Consider the following 23,234-nt stretch of genomic DNA (forward strand, 5'->3'; position numbering starts at 1 on the left):
GAGAGACAGAGATAATGAGACAAACATAAGTCTCCCAAAAGCTAAGATGAGGAAATATGACAAAGTGTATGTAGCACTTGGCTTCATTGTGACTATGGTGGGAGACAAGGAAAGACCAATATGTTTACTGTGTCTGAAAATGTTGGCAGCGGACAGCATGAAGCCAAATAAATTCAGGTGTCACTTAAAACACACCAATCATGCTGATAAGCCACTTGAGTTTTTTCAGCAAAAACTTGCTAAATAATTGTCCCAGCTATAAGTTGGGGAGCTGCAAAATGTTTACTTCTTCCTGGGGGGGGAGGGATAACAGAAAATAATTGAGAAACATTGGGCTAGCTCAAGAGATGAATGTGTCATTTTGTAGGTATTATAAAGTGCTTTTCTAAGCTTTTGGAGAGGAATGATAGGTAATAAAAATGGTAGTTTTATTTTCCCCCATGTTGGTAATTCTTTCAAATACACAATCCCACAAAAATCTTAATTTCATGCTGGCTAAAAATTGTAGTTTTATTTTCCCCCATGTTGGTATTCCTTCAAATACACAATCCCACAAACATCCTAGTTCATGCTGGTTAAAAATGCGAGTGATTAAAACCTCAACGTATGTAGAAGGCAGCAATTTGAAAGGCTAAACATTTTACAACAGTGTAAGCAGCTGTGGGGAACCAATGATCTTCCAGGTGTTGCTGAACTAGAATGCCCAAGAAAAGGCCGTACTCACCAAAGGCCTTACTGGTTTGGGCTCACAGATAGCTGAATCAAGGTTCCCCACCTCCTGGCTTAATTTACAGACTAGAGACATCATCAGATGCACAGAATCAAACCTTAATTTATCAATTACATATATGCACAGGTGACAATAAATCCATAACTGCACGTGCTAGGAAATCCTGTCGCACCATTGTAAGACACTCACTTATTCTTACTACAAGAGCTAATATAGCAACTCTTACCGGATGTGTCCATAAACCATCCCAGGTTAAATCTTAGAAATGAACCATCTCATATCCCTTCAAATGTAACACTTTCCATTTTGCAGGATCCAAAGGAGAATTTAAAAATTAAAAAAAACAACAACACATAGTATTAGGAACCAGGCCTAAAACTTCCCATGCATTGTTTGCTTGGCAACCTGGTACCCTAACACATGAGTAGCTTGCTTAATTAAAATAGGCTTTTGTGTCATGATCAGGCTGCTCACAGCCCAATTATACATGTGCCATACAGAGTGTCTCCTGTTCAATTCCATCCGTCTCCATCCAGGAAAGACTCCAAGCTGAAACCACAGGGAGCCACTGCTGGTCACTGCCACTAACATGGTACTTTGGGGTCACGACAGAAACTGGAGAATAAATCTGTTCCAGGTCTGTCTTGTCTTCTTGTCTACAATGCAGAATGTGGTTGGATTCATTGTCTTTAAATATATTTTTGAAAAGCCCATCCTGAAGCAAAGTCTGTTTCTGATCTATTTGGTTCCGTTGGTCCTTGCTTGGTCGGTGCCTTTCCTTTCTGATTGATGGCCCTTCTGATTTGTACTTAGAATGCTTTCCATGCTTTGAAAGTCCATCAGCAAGAAAGCACAACCGCCTTGTAAGGAAGTGATGGAGCAGCAGCCTTGTTCAGAAGCTGTGAGGGATGCTGAAGAAACTTCATAAGGCAGACTAGATCATGGATTCCCAAACTTTTCACTGCTTCCCCCCCTTTTTTCCCCTTGAGTTACATGTCCTTAATTGTGTAAAACTAACAGGTCTCTCCACCACTTTTTTCAAGACATTTACCTTTGGAAGAAGGTAATCACAAGACAATCACTTCGTTACAAAACAAAAAGTGCAACTAAAGATGACAGGAGACCAATGGATGCACATTTGTCCAAAGGACAGATGCTAACCAATTCAGGGAGAGTGCAGGGAGTCCATCTTTTTCTCTTACTCCATAGCCAGTAGGCAGGCAAGAAGGGGCTTGCCCTGAAAGGAAAGTGGACTTTCGCCCCTGTCTTAGTCTACTCCTAAGCTAGAGATGTAATGGAGATGTCCATACATTCAGGCATTGGCCTTGCCTGTTCCACTGCTGCTTTCGTGGCCAGACTTCAGAGAGTGGAAATAGAGTTGGAGATCATCTACAGGGTGCACAATTGGTACGGTCTGCATTTTGGGGAAATGAGCTGTGGCCAATTCCCAGCTGGCTGTGCTGACCAATTCAATGGCAAGTGTCTTGAGAATCGTCTTGGCCAATTCTTTGCCTATGCAACTTCGGACTCCACCACCAAAGGGAATGTAGTGAAACCGGAGGGAGGCAGATGTTTTGTGCTCCTCCTGGTCTTCTGACGATATCCAAAACCTTTCTGGATCAAAAGTATCGGGGGGGCTCTGGTAGATGCTGGTGGTCTCATGTGTATCCCGAATACTGTACATCACACTCCAACCCTTCGGAATCTGGTAGCCCTTTAAGGAAGGGGAGGAGAGAGGGGACAAAATCAGCACCACAGACAGCAGCCAGAACGGATGAAACCTGTCTGAGAGAGTGAGCAAATATCCACAACAGTTTCAAGCCAGCCTTCTGGAGGGACAGCAGGAGCCTTACTTCCTCCATTATCCCTGTGCTTAGGTGAGCTAACTTCAAAAATATTACTAACAATCTGCAAAAACAATCATTTTTTAAAAAATGTGGATTTTCTGCTATCAAGCACTGCCATTTCAGATGACTAAACAGCAGAGAGAGAAAATCACAAATAAACAATTTTTTCACTGTTCGTTTTAACTAAGCTTATCTCTTCTTAAAGATGTTATTTTATTTTGTGCTATATACATACATGCATACATACATACATACATACATGCATACATACATGCATACATACATACATGCATGCATACATACATACATACATACATACATTGTGTGTGTGTGTATTTGTTTTCATAGATTTTTACAGGTACAGGTATGAAGGTCTTGGCATATTTGGGTTTCTTCCTGTGTAAGTTTCAGAGATTCCTGGTGACGTTTCAACAAGGTCCCGCTTGTCATCTTCAGGCTGGTGCCAGTACTCCACACCTACCCACCAGTATTTATAGAGGGAAGGCAGTTTGGGTCACGCTATGTTCCCCCTAGCACAAGGCCAAAAGCACCAGCCTAAAGATGAAGAGTGAGAACTCGTCAAAACATCGCCAGGAATCTCTGAAACTTACACAGGAAGAAACCCAAATATGCCAAGACATATGTCTTTCCGAACACTGCTATTACAGGTTAAGGAACACGGGAATCTATTATTTTTTTAAAAAAAATCAGTATTTCAAAGTTAGTTAAAATTACAGTTTCTGTGACCTGAGATATTGATGGCCATAATATTAGTACTACTTTGGCATGGCTATTCCAAGTGCCATTCCAATGAAAGCAGTTATACTGTTCTCTCCTCCTTTTTTTATGCTTATGGATCAGTATTGACGTCTGGGAATGTACAAATCCTAGTAATTTTTGTTGCAACATTGGCTTATAGTGTCCTCCTATCTAGGGTGGAGAGAAAGGGACTTGCCCAAAGTCACCTCATCCCCACCCCCAGCTTTAGGCCTGAGGTAGGACTGGCCACAATCTCTTGGCTTCTAACCCAGCACCTTTAACCATTACACCATAGGAAGTTAATCTTCCTAAATTCTACCCAATGGACACAATCATTTTGATGATCTGAATGAAGCATTCGTCTTGACCTCACTCCTCTCTCTCCAGTTCTCAATCTTCTTATGAAAAGTATGTAGTTCTCTGGATTCTATCAAATTAGACCATTGGTCCATCTTGCCCCAAACTGCTGACAGGTTCTGATAGCAGCTCCTCCAGCATTTGACATGTAAGAATAGAATAAAATAACAGAGTTTGAAGGGACCTTGGAGGTCTTTTAGTTCAACTTCCTTCTCAGGTAGGAAACCTTCACTACTTTAGACAAATGGTTATCCAACATCATCTTAAAAACTTCCAGTGTTTGAGCATTCACAACTTTTGGAGTAAAACTGTTCCACTGATTAGTGTTTCTGTCAGGAAATTTCTGCTTAGTTCTAAGTTCTTAGTTCTACAGATGAATCATTGAGTCTGTCATCTGCACCTCTATAACTGTCTGGTTTTGTGCTGCAACCCAACAGGACCGACACAGACTTCAGAGGATAATCAGAACTGCAGAAAAAACAATTGCTGCCAGCCTGCCTTCCATTGAGGACCTGTATACTGCATGAGTCAAAAAGAGGGTGGGGAAAATATTTACTGACCCCTCGCATCCTGGACACAAACTGTTTTAACTCCTAACCTCAAAACGTCGCTACAGCAAGACAACTAGACACAAGAACAGTTTTTTCCCAAACGCCATCACTCTACTAAACAAATAATTCCCTCAACACTGTCAGACTTTCTAGTAAATCTGCACTTCTATTCTACTAGTTTTTCTCATCATTCCTATCATCCTTTTCCTCCCACTTAGGACTGTATGACTGTAACTTGTTGCTTGTATCCTAAGATTTTATTAATACTGATTGTTTCTTCATTGCTTATTTGACACAAATGACAATCATTAAGTGTTGTACCACATGATTCTTGACAAATATATCTTTTTCTTTTATGCACTCTGAGAGCATATGCATCAAGACAAATTCCTTGTGTGTCCAATCACACTTGGCCAATAAAATTCTGTTCTATTCTGTTCTGTTCTATTCTATTCTATTCTATTCTAAGTTGCTTCTCTCCTTCATTAGTTTCCACCCATTGCTTCTTGTTCTACTCTCAGGTGCTTAGGAGAATAACCTGACTTCCTCTTCTTTGTGGCAACCCCTGAAGTGATATTTCTTTCCATTGCTAAAATAGTGTTGCCAGAAACTGAATTGGAGACCAGTATACAAATATTGCTCTGACATATTTTCTGTGCCCCTTTTCTACTTGACTTTTGTTCACAGATTTCTTTACTCATTATCAGAGTCCACTACTCAGGACTTGGAATCTGGTTGGAGACACCCTTTCTCATACATCAGAAGCTCACCTTCCTACAAATGGCCCTGAGATTCCTCACATATCTTCTGGCTCTTTTTAATATTCAGGTCAAGCCAGGTTTCTCCCACCCCCACCAAAAGGTTAGAAAGCAAGCCACTCAACTCACATCTAGCTCAAAGGTTTGTAAGGCTGTCCTATACCCTCCAGACACTGGGGGCAGTAAACGGAGAACTTCTTTAACGACACAATCCAAGTAGCGCAGACGATTCAACTTCTCCAAGGTCAAGTCAGGGTGGCAACAATACTCAGATCTTTCCAGACTGCTAAAGAACCAACTTGTTTCTTCCAGCCTGAACAATGAGCTGGGACTGTTTGCAGTTCCACAGACAATATCCTGGGAAACATTAGCCACATTAGCCATGATGTTCATATTATGTCCTTTCTCTTCCATCTTGGTCTCTTGACCTTGTTCTCTTCCCAATCTGGATGGAAGAGGAAGACTGGTGTCGCCATTTTTGTTTTCCTTCTTGAGTGCAGGCGAAGTTTTCTGGCCAGACTGGTATTTTGTTAGGAAATCCTCAGCTGCAAAGCACTGACACTGCCCAGTAAGGTCATTGGAGGCCAGTTCCTGCTGGATCTTTTTTATGACCAATGGGTGTTGCAATAAGAGTAAGATCATAGAAGTAATGGCGCTGGCAGTGGTGAAGAAAGCTGCAAAGATTAGTTCAATTGCTGATTCCTGTAAGGCAAGTCATGGAGATACATTAATCAGAAGCGTGTTCCTCTTATGATAGAGTTAGACATAGGCCTATCTATCTATTATTATTAGATCTATTAGATCAGAGATCCCCAAACTTGGCAACTTCCTTCCTTCCTTTCTTTGTTTGTTTGCTTGCTTTTGCTTGCTTGTTTGCTTGTTTATTTGTTTATTATTTATTTATTTATTTATTTATTTTGTTTCTATGACACCCATCTCAACTGACTCAACTTTAAGACTTGTGGACTTCAACTCCCAGGATAGGATAGGATATAGAATAATAGACTATAAAACAGAATATAGAATGGAGAATAGAGAATAGAGAATAGAGAATAGAGAATAGAAAATAGAAAATAGAAAATAGAAAATAGAAAATAGAAAATAGAAAATAGAAAATAGAAAATAGAAAATAGAAAATAGAAAATAGAAAATAGAAAATAGAAAATAGAAAATAGAAAATAGAAAATAGAAAATAGAAAATAGAAAATAGAAAATAGAAAATAGAAAATAGAAAATAGAAAATAGAAAATAGAAAATAGAAAATAGAAAATAGAAAATAGAAAATAGAAAATAGAAAATAGAAAATAGAAAATAGAAAATAGAATATGCACTAGATTGAACTGCATAAGATCAAGCTGACTTTCTGCTATTTGAGCCAGGTTATTGATACTAATGCTAAAAGAATGGAGGATGTCATTTGGCAGGATGAGCCTAGGGGAAGAGCCTTCTCTGTAGGGGCCCCAGCCCTCTGGAATCAACTCTCCCCAGAGATTCAAACTGCCCCCACCCTCCATGCCTTTCGTAAGAATTCCGAAAACACATTGATGCCATCAGGCTTGGAGCCACTGGACCCCAGCCTCTGCCTGATGAATGTGTAGGATGTAGTAGTATGCATGTGAATGTTTGATTTTTAAATGTTTAGCTTTTTAAGATAATTTTTAAATTTATTATTTCTATTTAATTGGATTAGAAGTGTTTTATATATTGTATTTTTTTATTGAAATGGTGTAAGCCACCCTGGGTCCATAGAGAGGGATGGCATATAAGTCCAATTAATAAAATAAATAATAAAGCAAATAGATATACCCTTACTGACCAGTTATTCTGCGACCATCCAAAGTTACAACAGTGGTGAAAAAGAGATTTATGACTGGGGCTTCTCATTGTAACCATGGCAGTGTCATCACAGCCATGTGATAGAAATCTAATGGCTTGGCAACCTGGGTGCCTTTATGATAGTTGCAGCAACCTGCAGTCATGTGGCTGCCATTTGCAACTTTCACAGCCAGTTTCCCACAAATCAATGGGGAAGACAGGAAGTCACAAGTGGCAGTCCCATTGAAGTCAGAAAGTGAGGACTACCCTATTTGATCTAAACCGGGGTGTATGTCTCAATTTCAAGGCCCAGGAGCAGAATCTGGCCTACAGGTTGCTTAGATCTGGCCCATGGGACTGCCCTGGAAACAGCAAAGAATTGGTCCACGGCACCTCCCAAGGTCTGTTTTCACTGGCAGAGGGTTGCAGGAAGCCGCCCCAGCCAAAAACGGAGCTTGGGAGCCTGTTTCTCGCTGGCAGAGTGCTCGGGCCACCACAGCCACCCCCAACACAAGTGATGTCAAACTGGCCGTGGCCACCCTGGTCCCCAAAGGTCAAACACAACCCTAATGTGGCCCTCAATGAAACAGAGATTGACACCCCTGGTCTAAACTCTCGATCAGGTGCTTTATGTGTGGGTGTGTGTTGTAAGAAGTTGTAAATGCTCCAACGCTGGACATTCGAAAGAAAAGATTGGATAACTATTTATCTGAAATGGTATTCTGTTTCCTACCTACGCAGGAGATTGAACTAGAAGACCTCCAAGGTCCCTTCCAACTCTGCCATTCTATTCTCTGCCCCTCCCCTCCCCTCCTCTCCTATCCCCACCATTCCTATTTTCTATACTCTATACTTATTCTATACTTTATATTCAATATTTATTCTTATCCTACACCTACACCTTATCCCTATCCTTACTCCTATCCCAATGCTGTTACTAATTCTGCTTCTATTCCCCAATCCCCATATTCTATCCTATTCTATTCTATATTCTATTCCAGTGATGGCAAACCTTTGTTTCCTTGGGTGCTGAAAGAGCGTGCACATGCACGATCACGCATGCGTGAGTGCCCAAACTCATAATTCAATGCCTGGGGAGGGCAAAAACAGCTTCCCCCACCCCCCGGAGGCCCTCTGGGGGCTGGAAACGGTCTGTTTCCCAACTTCTGGTGGGCCCAGTAGGCTCATGTTTTGCCCTACCCAGGTTTCAAATGCTTCCTTGGAGCAGGGGGAGGATAAAAATGCCCTCCCCCATCCCCCCCAGAGGCTCTCTGGAAGCCAAAAATGCCCTGCCAGAGCCTCTGTGCCAGCCAGAAATCAGCTGGCCGGCACACACATGCATGTTGGATCTGAGCTAAGGCAATGGATTGTGCACCAGCAGGTATGGCTCCATGTGCCACCTGTGGAACCCGTGCCATAGGTCCAAGATCACTGCTATATTCTATTTTCTATTCTATATTCTATTCTATTCTTTTACACACACACACAAACCAACTTCTGAGTGGCTGTTGACAAATGTTTTTACTCTATGAAGCTACGCCATCCTGAAACAAGTGATTACAGAATCTCTAGTATCAGTAAACATTAGAAGGCCAGGCATTAGTTATTCCATAAAAATATTTCCATCTAGATCTCCTGCAAAATTACACCAGCTGAGAAAACATCAGGGGCTACGGTCAAATCCTGCATGAAACCACTGATCCCCAGGAGCATAAAAATGCTCACCTTCAATTCCTGCACGGTGAAATCTTGGCCGTGTTCTTTAGCGCTGTTGATGATAAAATCCAGGGCATCGTGATGAGCTTCAGGATGTTTCCTCTGCAGTTTCTCCAAGATAGCTTTCTCCATATAAGTATGTAGAAGATCGCGAGCCTTTATGCCCTGAGGAACAGAAGATAGTTCAAAGAAGAAGAGCAGAGAAATCTGGTTCAGAAACTGATTCAGAAAACGGAACGCCTTCAGGTTCCAGGAAGAAGGCAGTGGACTGCTTAGGAAGTTCCAGGACTTTATTTATGTTGCCTTCTCCAAGTCCTAAAAGCTCCAGTTAACTAAGGGGCTTTATTGTTTCTCTTGGCTGAGAGGAAAACAACTAAGCCCTGTTAGAGGCAAGAAAATGGGAGACCCTAAGTTCTAGTCCCACCTTTGGCACAAAACTATGTGGGTGGATGCCCTCGGGCCAGTCACTCCCTATTAGCCCTAGGGAGCAGGCAATGGCAAGCCACTTCTGAAATCTTGCCAAAAAAGCTCTACCAGACTAGACCAGGCAGTTACCACAAGTCAACTCTGACCTGAAGGCACAAAATAAACAAAATCTTATTGAACGGACAGGAATTTATTCCTGAGATGAATAAATATAAATGATGCTACAAAAGAACTGAAGATCTAGTCTTGGATAGATCAAGCTTTGTTCCCATCATTTGCTGAAGGCTCACCTAAGTATGGAAGCTTACTGGGCGAATCGGTCATCGATACTGACACCCTGAGCACAAATTAGCTCACTAATCTCTTGTGACAAATCCAACACATTGTGTTTTTAGTGTGTCAAACCAAATTAACTGATTAAACCATGATTAAATTCACATTGTGTCACATAGTGTCTTGTGAGCAGAGCCCAGTCAGACTAGGTCAGTGGGGAAATTGAAAAAAGAGTGTCCTACAGAGGCAGGTTTGAGCTTCTGCAAGAAAGGCTCATTCAAATAAAATAAAATTATTTTAAATTAATTATCTTACAAATAATAGAAATAAAAGATGTTGTGGCTTTGGCCTTCAGAATCACTTTCAAATAAAGCCACTGCTGAATTAGGTGGCCTGGGCAGAACTTATTCTACAAGTTATGGTCCTGTTACAAAAAACTGATGTGGCTTCCATAGGTTTTCTCCACTCTCTGTCTCTCTTAGAGTGAGCACAAGTGCCTGGGCAGCATTTACTGTCCTTGTGGCTTCTGCTTATCCTGCATGTATTGCATCTGTTCCAACTTACTGCAAATAGTGGCATCCCGGTTTTCAATTGTGCCAATCCCAATAAACAAGGTGGAGTTGGGGATTTCCCCTCTCCCATCCTTTTTCAGGATGTTGGAATCACCACAAAACACGCAGCCAGTAGCTATCCTATAGCCTGAATGGGATACGGATTGGCTTCTTGGGCTTCTCTTCTGATCTGGGTTTTTCCCAAATTCCAAAAATAGGGGTGGGGAGGAAACTATGGAAAGAGAGTGGCACACAAATAGCCCAAAGCTGACCCTGTCATAATTAGACAACTATAGATTAGAACAGGAATGGAATGGAATGGAATGATGTTGATAATGATGATAATGCTAATAATGCTAATAATAATAATAATAATGATAATGATAATTATGATGATGATGATAATAACAACCCCAATAACAATAATAACAGCAGCAGAAGGAGGAAGAGGGAGGAGGAAGAGTAGGAGAACAATAGGACATCAAGGCTTACTGAATACAGAAGAGACTAAACTGGCTTATAAGAAAAACTAAAATAGAAAAGAATTGAAGAAAATCTCATAATAAAACAACCTAGCAAATAGAAGTGGAACAGCTGTGACATAAGAAAGTGAAGATCATACCAATAGCAATAGGCACCTTTGGGGAAATCCCCAAACATCTGGGGCCTCACTTGAACATCACCTGAACTGACAAAATCATCACCAGCCAATTGCAAAATTCAGCCTTATTGGAACAACTTGCATCAAGCAATTATGTCTCTAACATCATCAAACAGAATCATCTTCCTATCCCGGGTCCTTGGACAGGATTCAATAGCTGAAATTCTAAAATCCAGTCTAAACATCTGGCTGACAGTGTGACCAACCACAACAGGGAAAATAATGTAAAACATTATTCACAGAAATAGAATTGAAAGAACTGCAAAAGTTTTCCAAGGGCAAAGAAATCAAAGCCTTGCCAGAAATAGCTCAGACCTCTTGGAAAACCAAGAGGAGTCAACCTTAATGGAAGCCCCAATAGCTATTGAATTATTTTCATTCCTAAACCAAGCACCCATCACTCTGACATCTTTTCAGAAAGAGCCAAGTCCTCTAACAAAAGGAGAATCAAAGCAAAGAATAAATGAGCATCTGGAACAGTACAGAAACAGCAGGAAAAGGTTGCCTGCATTGAAGTTTGCTCTACAGAATCAGCTAGTAGCATAAGTATTAAAAAGTGCCAATACTGTAACATCAAACATAAGAACCAGCTCACTGCAAGAAACAAATGCAATTTGCAGTTATGACCTGGCATGCAAAATCAACAAGCAATGAGGGGTGGGGGGGGTGGAAGCCAACCAGTGCAGCACCAAAATAAAAGATCCAAGAGCCTCAGCATTCTAAGATTAGAGGTGAGCAAGCTATAAACCAGGGGTCCTCAAACTTGGCAACTTTAAGACTATGCTGGCTGGAGAATTTTGGGAGTTGAAGTCCACAAGTCTTAAAGTTGCCAAGTTTGAGGACCTCTGCTATAAACAGATGAGAGAAAAGAAGAGGAACAACAAAACAAAAGAAAGCAAAAACCTCATCCAGAAATATCACCTAAAAACAAGGAAGATCAAGAAGCTTTGGAAAGAATAAAGCAGCAAACAAAAGCTACAGTATATCCAAGAGGATGAACAGATATTAAGCTTCAATTGTACATTATAGGCCGAATCTCCATTCAGTGGAATTCAAAATGTTTCTTCCAATCCATCAATGGACAGGTTGCAATGAACCAATCAACAAAGAGAAGATTCTGGGAACAGCTAGGGAACAACCCAAAGAAATTACAAGAATGCAGTTCCAAAAGGTGCTTTTTCAAGAGACAACTGGGCTTTCTGGGTTTTCTTTGAAGACATTTCGCTTCTTGGGTGAGAAAAAAGCACCTTTGGGACAACCATGACCTGGCTGACTGAGAATCTCCACAGACGACAAGAATGCAGCTTGGATAAAGGATGTGGATAAGAATAAAAACAAAGCTGAATAAAAACAAAGAGAGTAGAGACTACAGGCTAGAGATAGAAAGTGTAGAGAGACTAGAGAAGAGTAGAGGCAGAGAGTAGTGAGTAGAGATAGAAAGTGTAGAGAGTGTAGTATAGAGTAGAGTAGAGATAGAGAGTAGAGAGAGTGTAGAGTGTAAAGTGTAGAGAGACAGAAGAGAAGAGAGAAGAGATAAAGTAGAAATTGTAGAAAGAGTAGAGAAAAGATAGAGATCAGAGATTAGAGATAGAAAGTGGAGACAGTATAGGGTAGAGTAGTAGAGAGTACAGATAGAAAGTGTAGAGAAAGTAGAATAGAATAGAATAGAATAGAATAGAATTCTTTATTGGCTGATTGTGATTGAACACACAAGGGATTGGTCTTTTGTGTAAATATGCTCTCAGTGTACTGTACTTAAGGGGACTGAAATACATTCATCAAGAACAAAAAGATTTAGTGATAGTCCAGGTTACTAATATGCTATGGTTACTAATATATACTAGGAAACAAGTTAAAAGCAATATAATTGAAAGTTTGTCTGTCTGTCTGTCTGTCTGTCTGTCTGTCTGTCTGTCTCCCTCCCACCTTCCCAGCTCTGCCCTCAGGTACCTTCCTCAACCCGCTGAAGGGGACGTTGAGCGGCAGGCTGAAGAGGTTCTCCACCAGTTGCTCGAAGGCCCCGGACAGCTCGTCGAATTGCTCCTCTTCCAGCCGGAGGCCCAGCAGGATCCGCGCCGCGATGCGGAAAGTCAAAGCTTTGGCCGAGGCGTAGACGGCCACGGGTGACGAGCGGCGGCACCAGCCGCGCAGCTCCCAGCTCACCAGGCGTTGGATTCGGGGCAGGTAGACCTCCAGGGCGGCGCGGCTGAAGACGCGGGCCAGGATCTGCGCGGAAGGGGGGGAGGCAGCTCAGCGGGTGAGAAGCAGAGGGGGGCTGCTCAGGTGGGAGGGTGAGGTGTGCTCGCCCCCGTGGCCCTGAGTCATTCTGCTACTGCACCTAGTCAGGGAGCGATTTCGCGGCGCAGACACGCAGGGAGAGAGAGAAGATCGAATGGGAGGAAGGGAGACAGAAAGAGGGGGAAAGAGAAAGAGAGAGAGAGAAAGAAAGAAGGGAGAGAAAGATAGATTGGGAGACAGGAAGAGATGGAGGGAGGAGAGAAAGATCGAATGGAAGAAGACAGAGAGAGGGGAGAGAGGAAAGAGAAAGAGACAGAGGGGAAGAGATGGACGGGGAGAGAGAAAGATAAAGAAAGGAGAGAAAGATAGATTGGGAGACAAGGAGAGATGGGGAGGGAGGGAGAAAGATAGAATGGAAGGGAGACAGAAAGAGGAGAAAAGAGAAAGAGACAGAGAGGGTGTGATGGAAGGAGAGAGAGAAAGAATGGAAGGGAGACAGAGAGTGGGGGAAAGAGAAAGAGAAAGAAATGGAGGGATGGAGGGAGAGAGGGAGATAGAGAAAGAGACCCGCAATTTCCCTCCCTGCCCAAGAGCAGTAACAGAATTGCGATGGACTCCGCTAGCACTCAGCGCCACGGGGGGCGAGCACACGTCCCCGTCCCACCTGAGCAGCCCACCTCTGATGAGAATGTGTGTGTGGGGGGGTGTCCCCAGTGGGGAAGCCTGAGCGAGAGGCGCCTGAAGCTTCTCCCTGACCGGAGACGCCCCAAGGAAAAAGCTACACTTGCGAAGGGAACCGGACGGGGAGGACTCCCCTCCATTCAGCAAGGAGCAACTTTAAGAGCCATTCAACTCAGTCCGGGATTCTCCAACCTGGGCGACTTTAAGCCTGGGGAGACTTCAACTCCCAGAATTCCCCAGCCAGCTTAAATTTGCCAAGGTTGGGTGTTGTATCCTGAAATGGCTACCTTGTAACGCTGTAAATAGTTTGTTCCTCTTTTCCAGCGCTGTCTGAGCCCAAGCAGGAAGTCGCTCCTGATTGGCTCAGACGCGGCCGGCTCTCGCTTTGGCGGGAACCGCAAAAGTATAAAAGAAGCGGCTTCTCCCTGCAGAGCCAGTCGGTACTCGCTGAATCGTCACTTTACCTTGCTGAGCTGTCACTTATTCTCTGAGCTGAATAAAAGTACCGATTGCTCAAACCCTGTCTCTGGGTCTACTTCACTGGCGACGAACGAACGGAAGAACTTCGCGTGCAACATGGACAAAATCCAGATCGGCCAGGCTCCAGAACTTTTCGATGCCGAGAAAATGACTTGGGACGAGTACATGGCCACCTTCGAGATATTCCTCGAGGCGGCGGGAATGCAGGACGCCGGAGCCGATCGCAGACGGGCTATTTTTCTAAACTACTGCGGCGCAGAGATCCGTAGACTTGCCCAAACTCTCACCGAACCAGAACAAGCAAGAGCCACAGCGTGGGACGTCCTTCAACAGAAACTAGCGAGCCATTTTAAACCAACCAGACCAGCCGTGGTTTACCGGCATCAATTTCACATGATGGCTCAGAGAGAAACCGAGTCGATAAGCCAATTCACAACGCGGCTTCGAACGGTACTCGCTCAATGCAAGTTTCAAGATCCGGAAGCTCGCCTCACCGACGCCTTGATTTTCGGCATGAAGAACCACACAGTGAGAAGTAAACTCCTCACCGAAGATGAGCCGACTCTACAAACCGTAATCAAATTAGCGCAAACCGCGGAAGCAGCCGACGCAGCGGCAAGAGAATTAAAAGAGCACGGAAGGCGAGAAACCATTGCCAAAATCGACGCCGAGTCTCCCAGCGCCATGGGAACAGACGTCCGCGGCCAGCTAACTAGCAACGGGGACGACTGCCTCCTCCTGCAAGACCAACCGAGACACCCTAGAGCTACTCATCCAGCCCCCTGCGCGGGCTGCCGGGGAAATCACCAGCGCCATCGATGCCCGTTCCGCGACACCACTTGCCGCCGTTGCAACCGGAGAGGCCACATCGCCATCGCATGCAGGGCAACGGCACCAGAAGAAACTTTTGCCACACAACAATACCAGCGACCCCAAAACCACCCCCCCCAATCGCGAGAAAGGAGACCGTTCCGCAACTCGGGTCAAAGGAATTACCCCACCGCTAACCGAGACTACAATAGAGGTAACTCTCAATATTCCGTGAATAACACGGCAACCAAAAAGGGGGCTAAAATTGTTATCTCGTTGTTGCTAAATAACCAGCCTTGCTCAATGGAGCTAGATACGGGTTCGAGATATACCATCATGCCCTGGGAAAAATTTAAGCTATATATGCCTAATGTGTCTGAGGCTGACCTAATTCAAACCTCTTTGGTGATCAGAGACTTCCAAGGGGGGGTAATCTCGGTCCTGGGAACTGCAAATGTACCTATTGTATTTAAGAATGTCAAATGTACCCTTCCCATGCTTATTGTGACGGGGGCCAAACACTCCCTGCTAGGGCTAGCATGGATGGAACCGTTGGGGATTGAAATTTCGGGTGTGTGTAATGTAAACTGTGATATTATGCCTAACTTTGTGAAAGAATTCCCTGAAGTGTTCAGCCCCACCTTAGGATTGTATAAGGGAACCCCCATATCTTTCTCTATTGACCCCAAGGTCCCACCAGTTAGACTGAAACCTCGCAGGGTTCCCCTCCCGCTTCTCCCCAAGCTAGACTTACAGCTGGACAAACTCATTAGTCAAGGTATCTTGGTCCCTGTGGAACAGGGGCCATGGGAAACTCCCATAGTGACACCCCTGAAGCCAGATGGCTCCTTAAGAGTTTGCGCTGATTACAAATCAACCCTGAATAAGGCACTCCAACACCACCCCTACCCCATTCCGGTTGTGCAACAACTCTTACACTCCCTGGGGGAGGGGAAAAGGTTCGCAAAGATCGACCTGGCGCAGGCTTACCAGCAACTTCCGGTCGATGAACAAACAGCAAACGCTCAAACAATTGTAACGCACAGGGGGGCTTTCAAATGCACGAGGTTACAGTTTGGGGTGAGCATAGCCCCAGGGATATTCCAGAGCATCATGGAACGCCTATTGTCAGGGGTAAATGGGGCCATCCCATATTTTGATGACATCTTAATTGCAGGGGAAAACCAGGAACAAGTGAACAAAAGAATAAGGGAAGTACTTAAGAGGCTACAGGACAAAGGGTTACGAATCAAGCCTGATAAATGTGTCTGGGGAACTAACAGTATTGAATTCCTAGGATATAAAATAGATAAGGAAGGTATCCACCCCACAACTGAGAAGCTGAGAGCAATTAGAGAAGCCCCAGAGCCACGAGATAAGAGTGAGTTGCAAGCATTTTTGGGCCTCCTTAATTTTTATTCCGTTTTTTTAAAGCAGAAGGCAACAGTAGCAGAGCCTCTCCATCGTTTACTCCAGAAGGAAGCCCGCTGGACATGGGGGAAAATTGAACGTGAAGCCTTTGCTCAAATAAAAAATTTACTAACTTCTAAAAGTGTAGTAGTCCAATATAGTGCCTCACTACCCATTAGGCTCACGTGCGACGCTTCGCCGTACGGCATAGGAGGAGTCCTAGCTCACGTTCTACCTAATCAGACAGAGGCCCCAATAGCATTTTTTTCAAGAACCATGACCAGCACGGAGAGAAATTATAGCCAGTTAGACAAGGAGGCTCTGGCATTAGTGGCAGGGGTAAAGAAGTTTCACAATTACATTTTTGGAAGAAATTTTGAGCTAGTCACTGACCACAAACCCCTACTAGGCCTGCTAGCCCCCAACAAGCCCACTCCACCTTTTATGTCTCCAAGACTAATCAGATGGGCCCTTTTCCTCTCTGGGTATCAGTATGAGCTCACCCACAAGGGGGGGAAGGAAATCAATCATGCAGACGGCCTCAGCAGATGCCCCATAGCAGACTTGGTAGAAGACCCTGTTCCAACCACAGACGTGCTAATGATAGAACTCGAGGAAAACCCACTAACCACAGCAAAAGAGGTAGCTGCACACACGCAGCAAGACCAAATCCTGAAACAAGTAGTGAACTGTGTTCTAAAGGGATGGCAAAACGATATTGTTAAACCTGAATTGTGTGATTTTAAGAACAAAAGGCTTGAATTGTCATATGTAAAAGGTTGTTTGCTGTGGGGGGACAGAGTGATCATCCCCAAACGCCTAAGGGAAAAGGTACTCAGAATGTTACACGTGGGCCATCCTGGGATTGTCAGGATGAAGAGCCTAGCAAGGGGGCATTTATGGTGGCCAGGGCTTGATGCTGATATTGAAAGTTGGGTTTCAAAGTGTGACCCGTGCCAAGAGTCTAGGCCCAATCCCCCCAAAACAACTCCGGCTGAGTGGGAACAGCCTGCTGGCCCTTGGTCTAGGATCCACATTGATTTTGCTGGCCCAGTGGGGTCTCAGTATTTCCTAATAGTGGTTGATGCTTTCTCCAAATGGTTGGAAATAATAGCAATGAACAACATAACCACAAGTGCCACTATCAAGGTATTGAGCAGACTGTTTGCATCCCATGGTTGCCCTGATCTATTGGTGTCTGACAATGGACCACAACTAACAGCCAGGCAATTCGAATTATTCCTAGATGGCCTGGGGGTCAGACATGCCCTCATCTCGCCTTACTCGCCCTGGGCTAACGGGTTGGCAGAACGTTACGTAAGGGTGGCAAAAGAGGCATTGCACAGGTCAGGCCCTGGAGATGTGCAACAGAACTTGGACCAATTCTTATTAACCCAGCACATTACCCCTAACTCGCACACACATGTAAGCCCTGCAGAGTTATTGATGGGGAGAAAGTTGAGGTCACCACTAGACAGGTTAAACCCAAGGTTCTGTTTGAATAATAACCAAATGTGCATAAAACCAGAAAGAGAAATGTATTTGGGTCAAAATGTATATGTAAAATGCTTTGATGGAAATGTAAATTGGATGAAGGGAATTATTGTTAAGCAAAATGCACCCAAGACTTATATTGTTAAACTGGAGGATGGTCGTTTGTGGAAACGACACATAGACCACATTCGGAAACGAACTGAAAACCAATTACAACAACCCGCTGACTCGGACTCTCCCCCCTCAACAGACTTTTATACATTGCCCGAACTAAGAAACACGCAGAGAGACTTATCGGGCCAGGGGGAACCATCCAGCGACGCCGAGCCATCCTCGTCCTCCGAGGCCTTCGTTGGGCCCGCCAGGCCTAGTCCGCCGCACCGGGAGAACAGCGGCGAGCCATCCTCCACAGTCAGTGGCGAAGGAGAAAATGGACTGCGCAGGTCAGCGCGAGAGTCTCGAAGGCCTCACCGATTGGACGACTTCGTCACGTGGCTTTCTTGATGGATGGGTCCAACTATGAGGGGAGGGGTGTTGTATCCTGAAATGGCTACCTTGTAACGCTGTAAATAGTTTGTTCCTCTTTTCCAGCGCTGTCTGAGCCCAAGCAGGAAGTCGCTCCTGATTGGCTCAGACGCGGCCGGCTCTCGCTTTGGCGGGAACCGCAAAAGTATAAAAGAAGCGGCTTCTCCCTGCAGAGCCAGTCGGTACTCGCTGAATCGTCACTTTACCTTGCTGAGCTGTCACTTATTCTCTGAGCTGAATAAAAGTACCGATTGCTCAAACCCTGTCTCTGGGTCTACTTCATTGGGGATCCCTAGCTGGAGAGGGAAAGCCCCTATGTGCCCCTCTCCAGATAAGGGGGAGCAGAGCCCATCATGCCCAGCCTCACCCCGCGCCGCTCACCTTCCTCCTGTGCCGGTGCGCCTCGGCGTGGGCGTTGAGCAGCGTGTTGGAGCCCAGCAGGATCTGGGTGCTGAGCGGCCACTGGGCGCTGACCAGGCTGTGCTCGCCCAGCAGGATCTTGCGCACGTTCTCGGCGCCGCTCACCCGCACCACCGGCCGGCCCAGCAGGTGCGTCTTGAACACGGCGCCGTAGCGCTGCCGCCGGGAGCTGTGGAAGTGGGAACCCTGCGCGGTGGGGGTGGCGGGGTGGGGGAGAGATAAAACAGGGAGAGGGGGGGAAAGAGAGGGGGATGGAGAGAGGGGGGAAGAGATCGAAACAGGGATGGAGAGAAGGAGGGGGGAAGAAAGAAAGATTGGGAGAAAGGGAGAGATGGAGGGAGAGAAAGTTAGAATGGGCGGGAGACAGCGATGGGGGGAGAGAAAAGACAGGGATGGAGAGATGGAGGGGGAAGAAAGAAAGATTGGGAGAAAGGGAGAGATGGAGGGAGAGAAAGATAGAATGGGCGGGAGACAGCGATGGGGGGAGAGAAAAGACAGGGATGGAGAGATGGAGGGGGGAAGAAAGAAAGATTGGGAGAAAGGGAGAGATGGAGGGAGAGAAAGATAGAATGGGCGGGAGACAGCGATGGGGGGTAGAGAAAAGACAGGGATGGAGAGATGGAGGGAGGGAGGAAAAAATGGAAGGGAGACAGAGAGAGGGGGAAGAGAAGGAGACAGAGATGGAGAGATGAAGGTGGGGAGAGAAAGAAAGGAGAGAAAGATAGATTGGGAAACAGAGGGGAAAAGAGAAAGAGGCAGGGATGGAGAGATGGAAGAGGAGAGAGAAAGAGAGAGAGACAGAGAGGAAGAAGGGAGAGAAAGATAGATGGGGAGACAGGGAAAGATGGAAGGAAAGACAGAAGGATAGAATGGGAGGAAGGGAGACAGAGAGGGGGGAAGAGAGAGAGACAGAGAGGGAGAGATGGAGGGGGAGAGAGAAAGAGGGAGATACAGAGAGGAAGAAGGGAGAGAAAGATAGATGGGGAGACAGGGAGAGATGGAAGGAAAGACAGAAGGATAGAATGGGAGGAAGGGAGAGAGAGGGGGGGAAGAGAGAGAGACAGAGAGGGAGAGATGGAGGGGGAGAGAGAAAGAGAGAGAGACAGAGAGGAAGAAGGGAGAGAAAGATAGATGGGGAGACAGGGAGAGATGGAAGGAAAGACAGAAGGATAGAATGGGAGGAAGGGAGACAGAGAGGGGGGAAGAGAGAGAGACAGAGAGGGAGAGATGGAAGGGGAGAGAGAAAGAAGGGAGGGATAGATAGATAGATGGGGAGACAAGGAGAGATGGAAGGAGAGACAGAAGGATAGAATGGGAGGAAGGGAGACAGAGAGGGGGGAAAGAGAAAGAGAGAGATGGAGGGTGAGAGAGAAAGATACATTGGGAGGAAGGGAGGAAGAAAGAGAGAAAAGGAAAGAGAAAGAGAGACAGGGAGGGACAGAGAGAGAGAGAAAGAAAGAAAGAAAGAAAGAAAGGGGGAGACAGAGAGATAGAGGGAAGGAGGGAGAGAGGAACATTGTTAAAGGCCGACAAGCCTATGAGTATCTGGGTGCGCAAGCGCAGAGCGCCTTTCTCTTGGCGCCCAGCCCCAAATCGCTCTTTTGCGGGGCTCCTGCGGGGCTCAGATTTTGCACCTGCGGCGGGCAGCGTTCGATCCCAGAACGCGCCAGATCTTCTGGGGAGGCTTCTAAGTCCCTTTTGTCCGCCCACCTTTGGGGAGCCTCCAGCCGAGGATCCCACCCCAAAGGAGGAGGGAGGGAAGAAGGAGGGGTCGGCGGAGAGCTACCTTTCCCTCCCTGTTGAAGTCCACAAGTCTTCAAGTTGCCAAGTTTGAAGACCATGTTTCAACCCATCCCTAAGCCCAGGAGAGCCCCCAAAGGCGGCGTTTAGCATTTAGACTTATACGCCGCTTCATGGTGCTTTCCCAGTCCTCTCTAAGCGGTTTACGGAATCAGCCTATCTTAGAAATATAGAAACATAGAAGACTGACGGCAGAAAAAGACCTCATGGTGTATCTAGACTGCCCTTGTACTGTTTCCTGTATTTTATCTTTGGAGGGATGTATGCTTATCCGAGGCATATTTAAATTCAGTTACTGTGGATTTACCAACCACATCTGCTGGAAGTTTGTTCCAAGCATCTACTACTCTTTCAGTAAAATAATATTTTCTCACGTTGCTTCTGATCTGTCCCCCAGCTAACCTCAGATCGTGCCCCCTTGTTCTTGTGTTCACTTTCCTATTAAAAACACTTCCCTCCTGAACCTTATTTAACCCTTTAGCATATTTAAATGTTTCGATCATGTCCCCCCTTTCCCTTCTGTTTTCCAGACTATACAGATTGAGTTCATGAAGTCTTTCCTGGTAAGTTTTATGTTTAAGACCTTCCACCATTTTTGTAGCCCGTCTTTGGACCCGTTCAGTCTTGCCCAACAATCCTAATTTTTACCCAACTCGGAAGGCTGAGTCCACCTTTAGCCAGTGGTGAGATTCGAACCGCTGAACCTACAGCTAGCAGTCGTGTGGGCGGGTGCTCACCTGGATCAGCCAGTGCAGCGTCTCTCCCAGGAAGGGCCAGCCCATGGAGCCCCGGGGCAACGGAAGGGCGCTGGCGGGGTCCCGGCTCAGGCTCCAGCGCAGGGCCCACAGGTGGCGGATGGCGACCAGCAGGAGTCCCGCCGCCGCCGCGGCCACCAGGGCGGCTTCTAGCCAAGCCAGCGGGTCCCCGGAGCCCCCCGACGGCTGCGCCTCCTCCTGGCCGGCTTGGGCTGCCGGAAAAAGAGGGAAGGGGTCAGCTGGAGGCGTGGGGAGGAAAGGCGGGAGAGGGCAGCTTTCCCCCCATCGTTTAGAAGGGAAGGCTGCCTGTTCGAATCCCGGCTTTCCCGGAGTTGGTTTGGGCTCGGTTCGCAGAGGGCAGCCGGGCAGCCCTCCGTTCCCCTTTGCCCAGCCCTCCCCGACGGCTCCTCCTCCTCCTCCCCACTGCTTCCCACCAGCGAGCTTCGGGCGCCTCTTCTCCCAGGACGGGTCGTTGGAAGCCCTGCAGAAGAGGCAGCGTGTGGAGCTCCTCTGGGGTCTCCGGAGCTCTTGCGCCCTTCTCCACTCCCCCCTCCTCTCCCTCCCTCCCCCCTTCCCTTCTTTTCTTCCCTTTTCCTTCCTTCCTTCCCTTTTGTCCTTTTCTTCCCTTCCTTCCCTCCCACCCTCCTTCCTTCCTTCCCTTCTTCCCTTCGTTCCTTCCGCTTTCCTTCCTTTCCTGCTTTCCTTTTCTTCTCTTTCTTCCTTCCCTTTTCCTTCCTTCCTCCCTTCCTTCCCCTTCCTTCTTTCCTTCCATTCATTCATTCGTTCATTCATTCATTCATTCATTCCCCGAGCCAGCTGTCCACGGGACCGCCCCGCACGCCCTACCCATGACCGAGCGAAGCGCTCTCCCCTCGGTGCTTTTCCTCCGGCTGCGCCTGGGCTTTTATAGAGCTCCGCCGACCCACCTTCGCGGATGACGTGGCCGCTTGATATTCAAAGGGGGGGGGCGCGAAAGGGCTGCGATTGGCGCCCGGGAGGATCCGCCACAGGAGTGGGGGGGGGAGCCGGAGGGAGGGAAATCTCGTCCCCTGGAGGAGCGTGCGGGGTGGGGTGGGGGAGCATCACCCAGGTATAAGCCACAATGGAGCCTCACTCCTGCGGCTGCAAAGTCAAGGGCGATCTCGAGCTGCGGAGGGGAAGGAGCAGAGGTGGGCTGCTAAGGTGGAACGGTGAGGTGTGGTCGCTCCCGTGGCTCTGAGTGCTAGCCCTGGGCTTGTCGACCTTTAGCAGTGCTCCTCTCTCTCTCTCCCTCGTTCCCTCCATCTATCTCTCGGCCTCACTCTTTCTTTCTCTTTTTCCTTCTCTCTCTTTGTCTCTCTTCCTCCCAATCAATCTTTCTCTCTCTCCCTCCATCTCTGTCTCTTTCTTGTCCCCCTTCTCTGTCTCCTTTCCTCCCATTTGACCTTTTTCTCTCCCTCCATCTCTTCGTCCCTCTCTCTTTCCCCCTCCCTCTGTCTCCCTTCCTCCCATTCTATCTTCTCTCTCTCCCTCCATCTCTCCCTGTCTCCCAATCTATCTTTCTCTCCCTTCTTTCTTTCTCTCTCCCTCCATTTATCCCTCCATTTTCTTTCTTTCGCTCTCCCTCCATTTATCCGCGCGTGTCCGCGCGCGATTTCGCTGCCTGCCCAGGTGCAATCGCGTAATTGCGCAGGACTCCGCTAGCACTCAAAGCCACGGGGTCGAGCACAGGTCACCGTTTCACCTTAATAGCCCCATTCTGGGAAGGAGTTCTCCTGCCCCCCCCCTCAGGTGGCCTGCTGGGGGCTCAAACCCTCCACCCTTTGATTGTCCTTAGACCAGAGGGTTTTCAAACTTGGCCACTTTAAGCCTTGTGGGCTTCCAACTTTCAGAATTCTCCAACCAGGAGAATTCTGGAAGTCCACAAGGTTTAAAAGTTGCCAAGTTTGGGAGGGGGGGCGTCCTAGGGCTAAACTAGGCTGTTCCGATCCCTCAAACTGAGCCGTGTGTGAGAGAGAGTGCGCGCGGGTGTGTATGTGTCTCCCAAACCTCTCCCGCCACTGCTAGCCACAATTAATGGGGAACGAAACCCAACATCTATTAGGTTGCGCCTAAGATCCCCAGAGGAAGAAAGCGCGAGGTAAGAACGAGGTTTAAACTTGCAGCTCGTTCGAGACAATAGCAGGGAAGAACTTGAT

At 46.6% G+C, this 23,234-nt stretch overlaps 1 protein-coding gene across 1 annotated transcript; it reads right to left on the reverse strand.

Moving 5' to 3' along the window:
• Window positions 1–484: 484 nt before the first annotated feature.
• CYP26C1 (cytochrome P450 family 26 subfamily C member 1) lies at window positions 485–21,984 on the reverse strand. The gene is made up of 7 exons (XM_070752381.1): window positions 21,904–21,984; window positions 21,040–21,269; window positions 18,464–18,688; window positions 12,395–12,670; window positions 8,543–8,698; window positions 5,132–5,704; window positions 485–2,444 (listed from the first exon to the last, which is right to left on the reverse strand). Exons 1-7 carry the CDS (start codon window positions 21,905–21,907, stop codon window positions 2,043–2,045), a joined length of 1,866 nt encoding a protein of 621 aa, XP_070608482.1. The 5' UTR covers window positions 21,908–21,984; the 3' UTR covers window positions 485–2,042.
• Between the last annotated feature and the right edge of the window lie 1,250 nt (window positions 21,985–23,234).

Source organism: Erythrolamprus reginae, chromosome 5 (assembly GCF_031021105.1).
Source record: "Erythrolamprus reginae isolate rEryReg1 chromosome 5, rEryReg1.hap1, whole genome shotgun sequence".
NCBI lineage: Eukaryota > Metazoa > Chordata > Lepidosauria > Squamata > Dipsadidae > Erythrolamprus > Erythrolamprus reginae.

Coding starts and splice junctions, on each gene's coding strand:
- CYP26C1 (XM_070752381.1), bottom strand. Junction 8,699..12,394: donor CCTTCAGCGGGTTGAGGAAG/GTACCTGAGGGC, acceptor TCTGTTCCTCAG/GGCATAAAGGCTCGCGATCT. Junction 5,705..8,542: donor TCACCGTGCAGGAATTGAAG/GTGAGCATTTTT, acceptor CTTGCCTTACAG/GAATCAGCAATTGAACTAAT.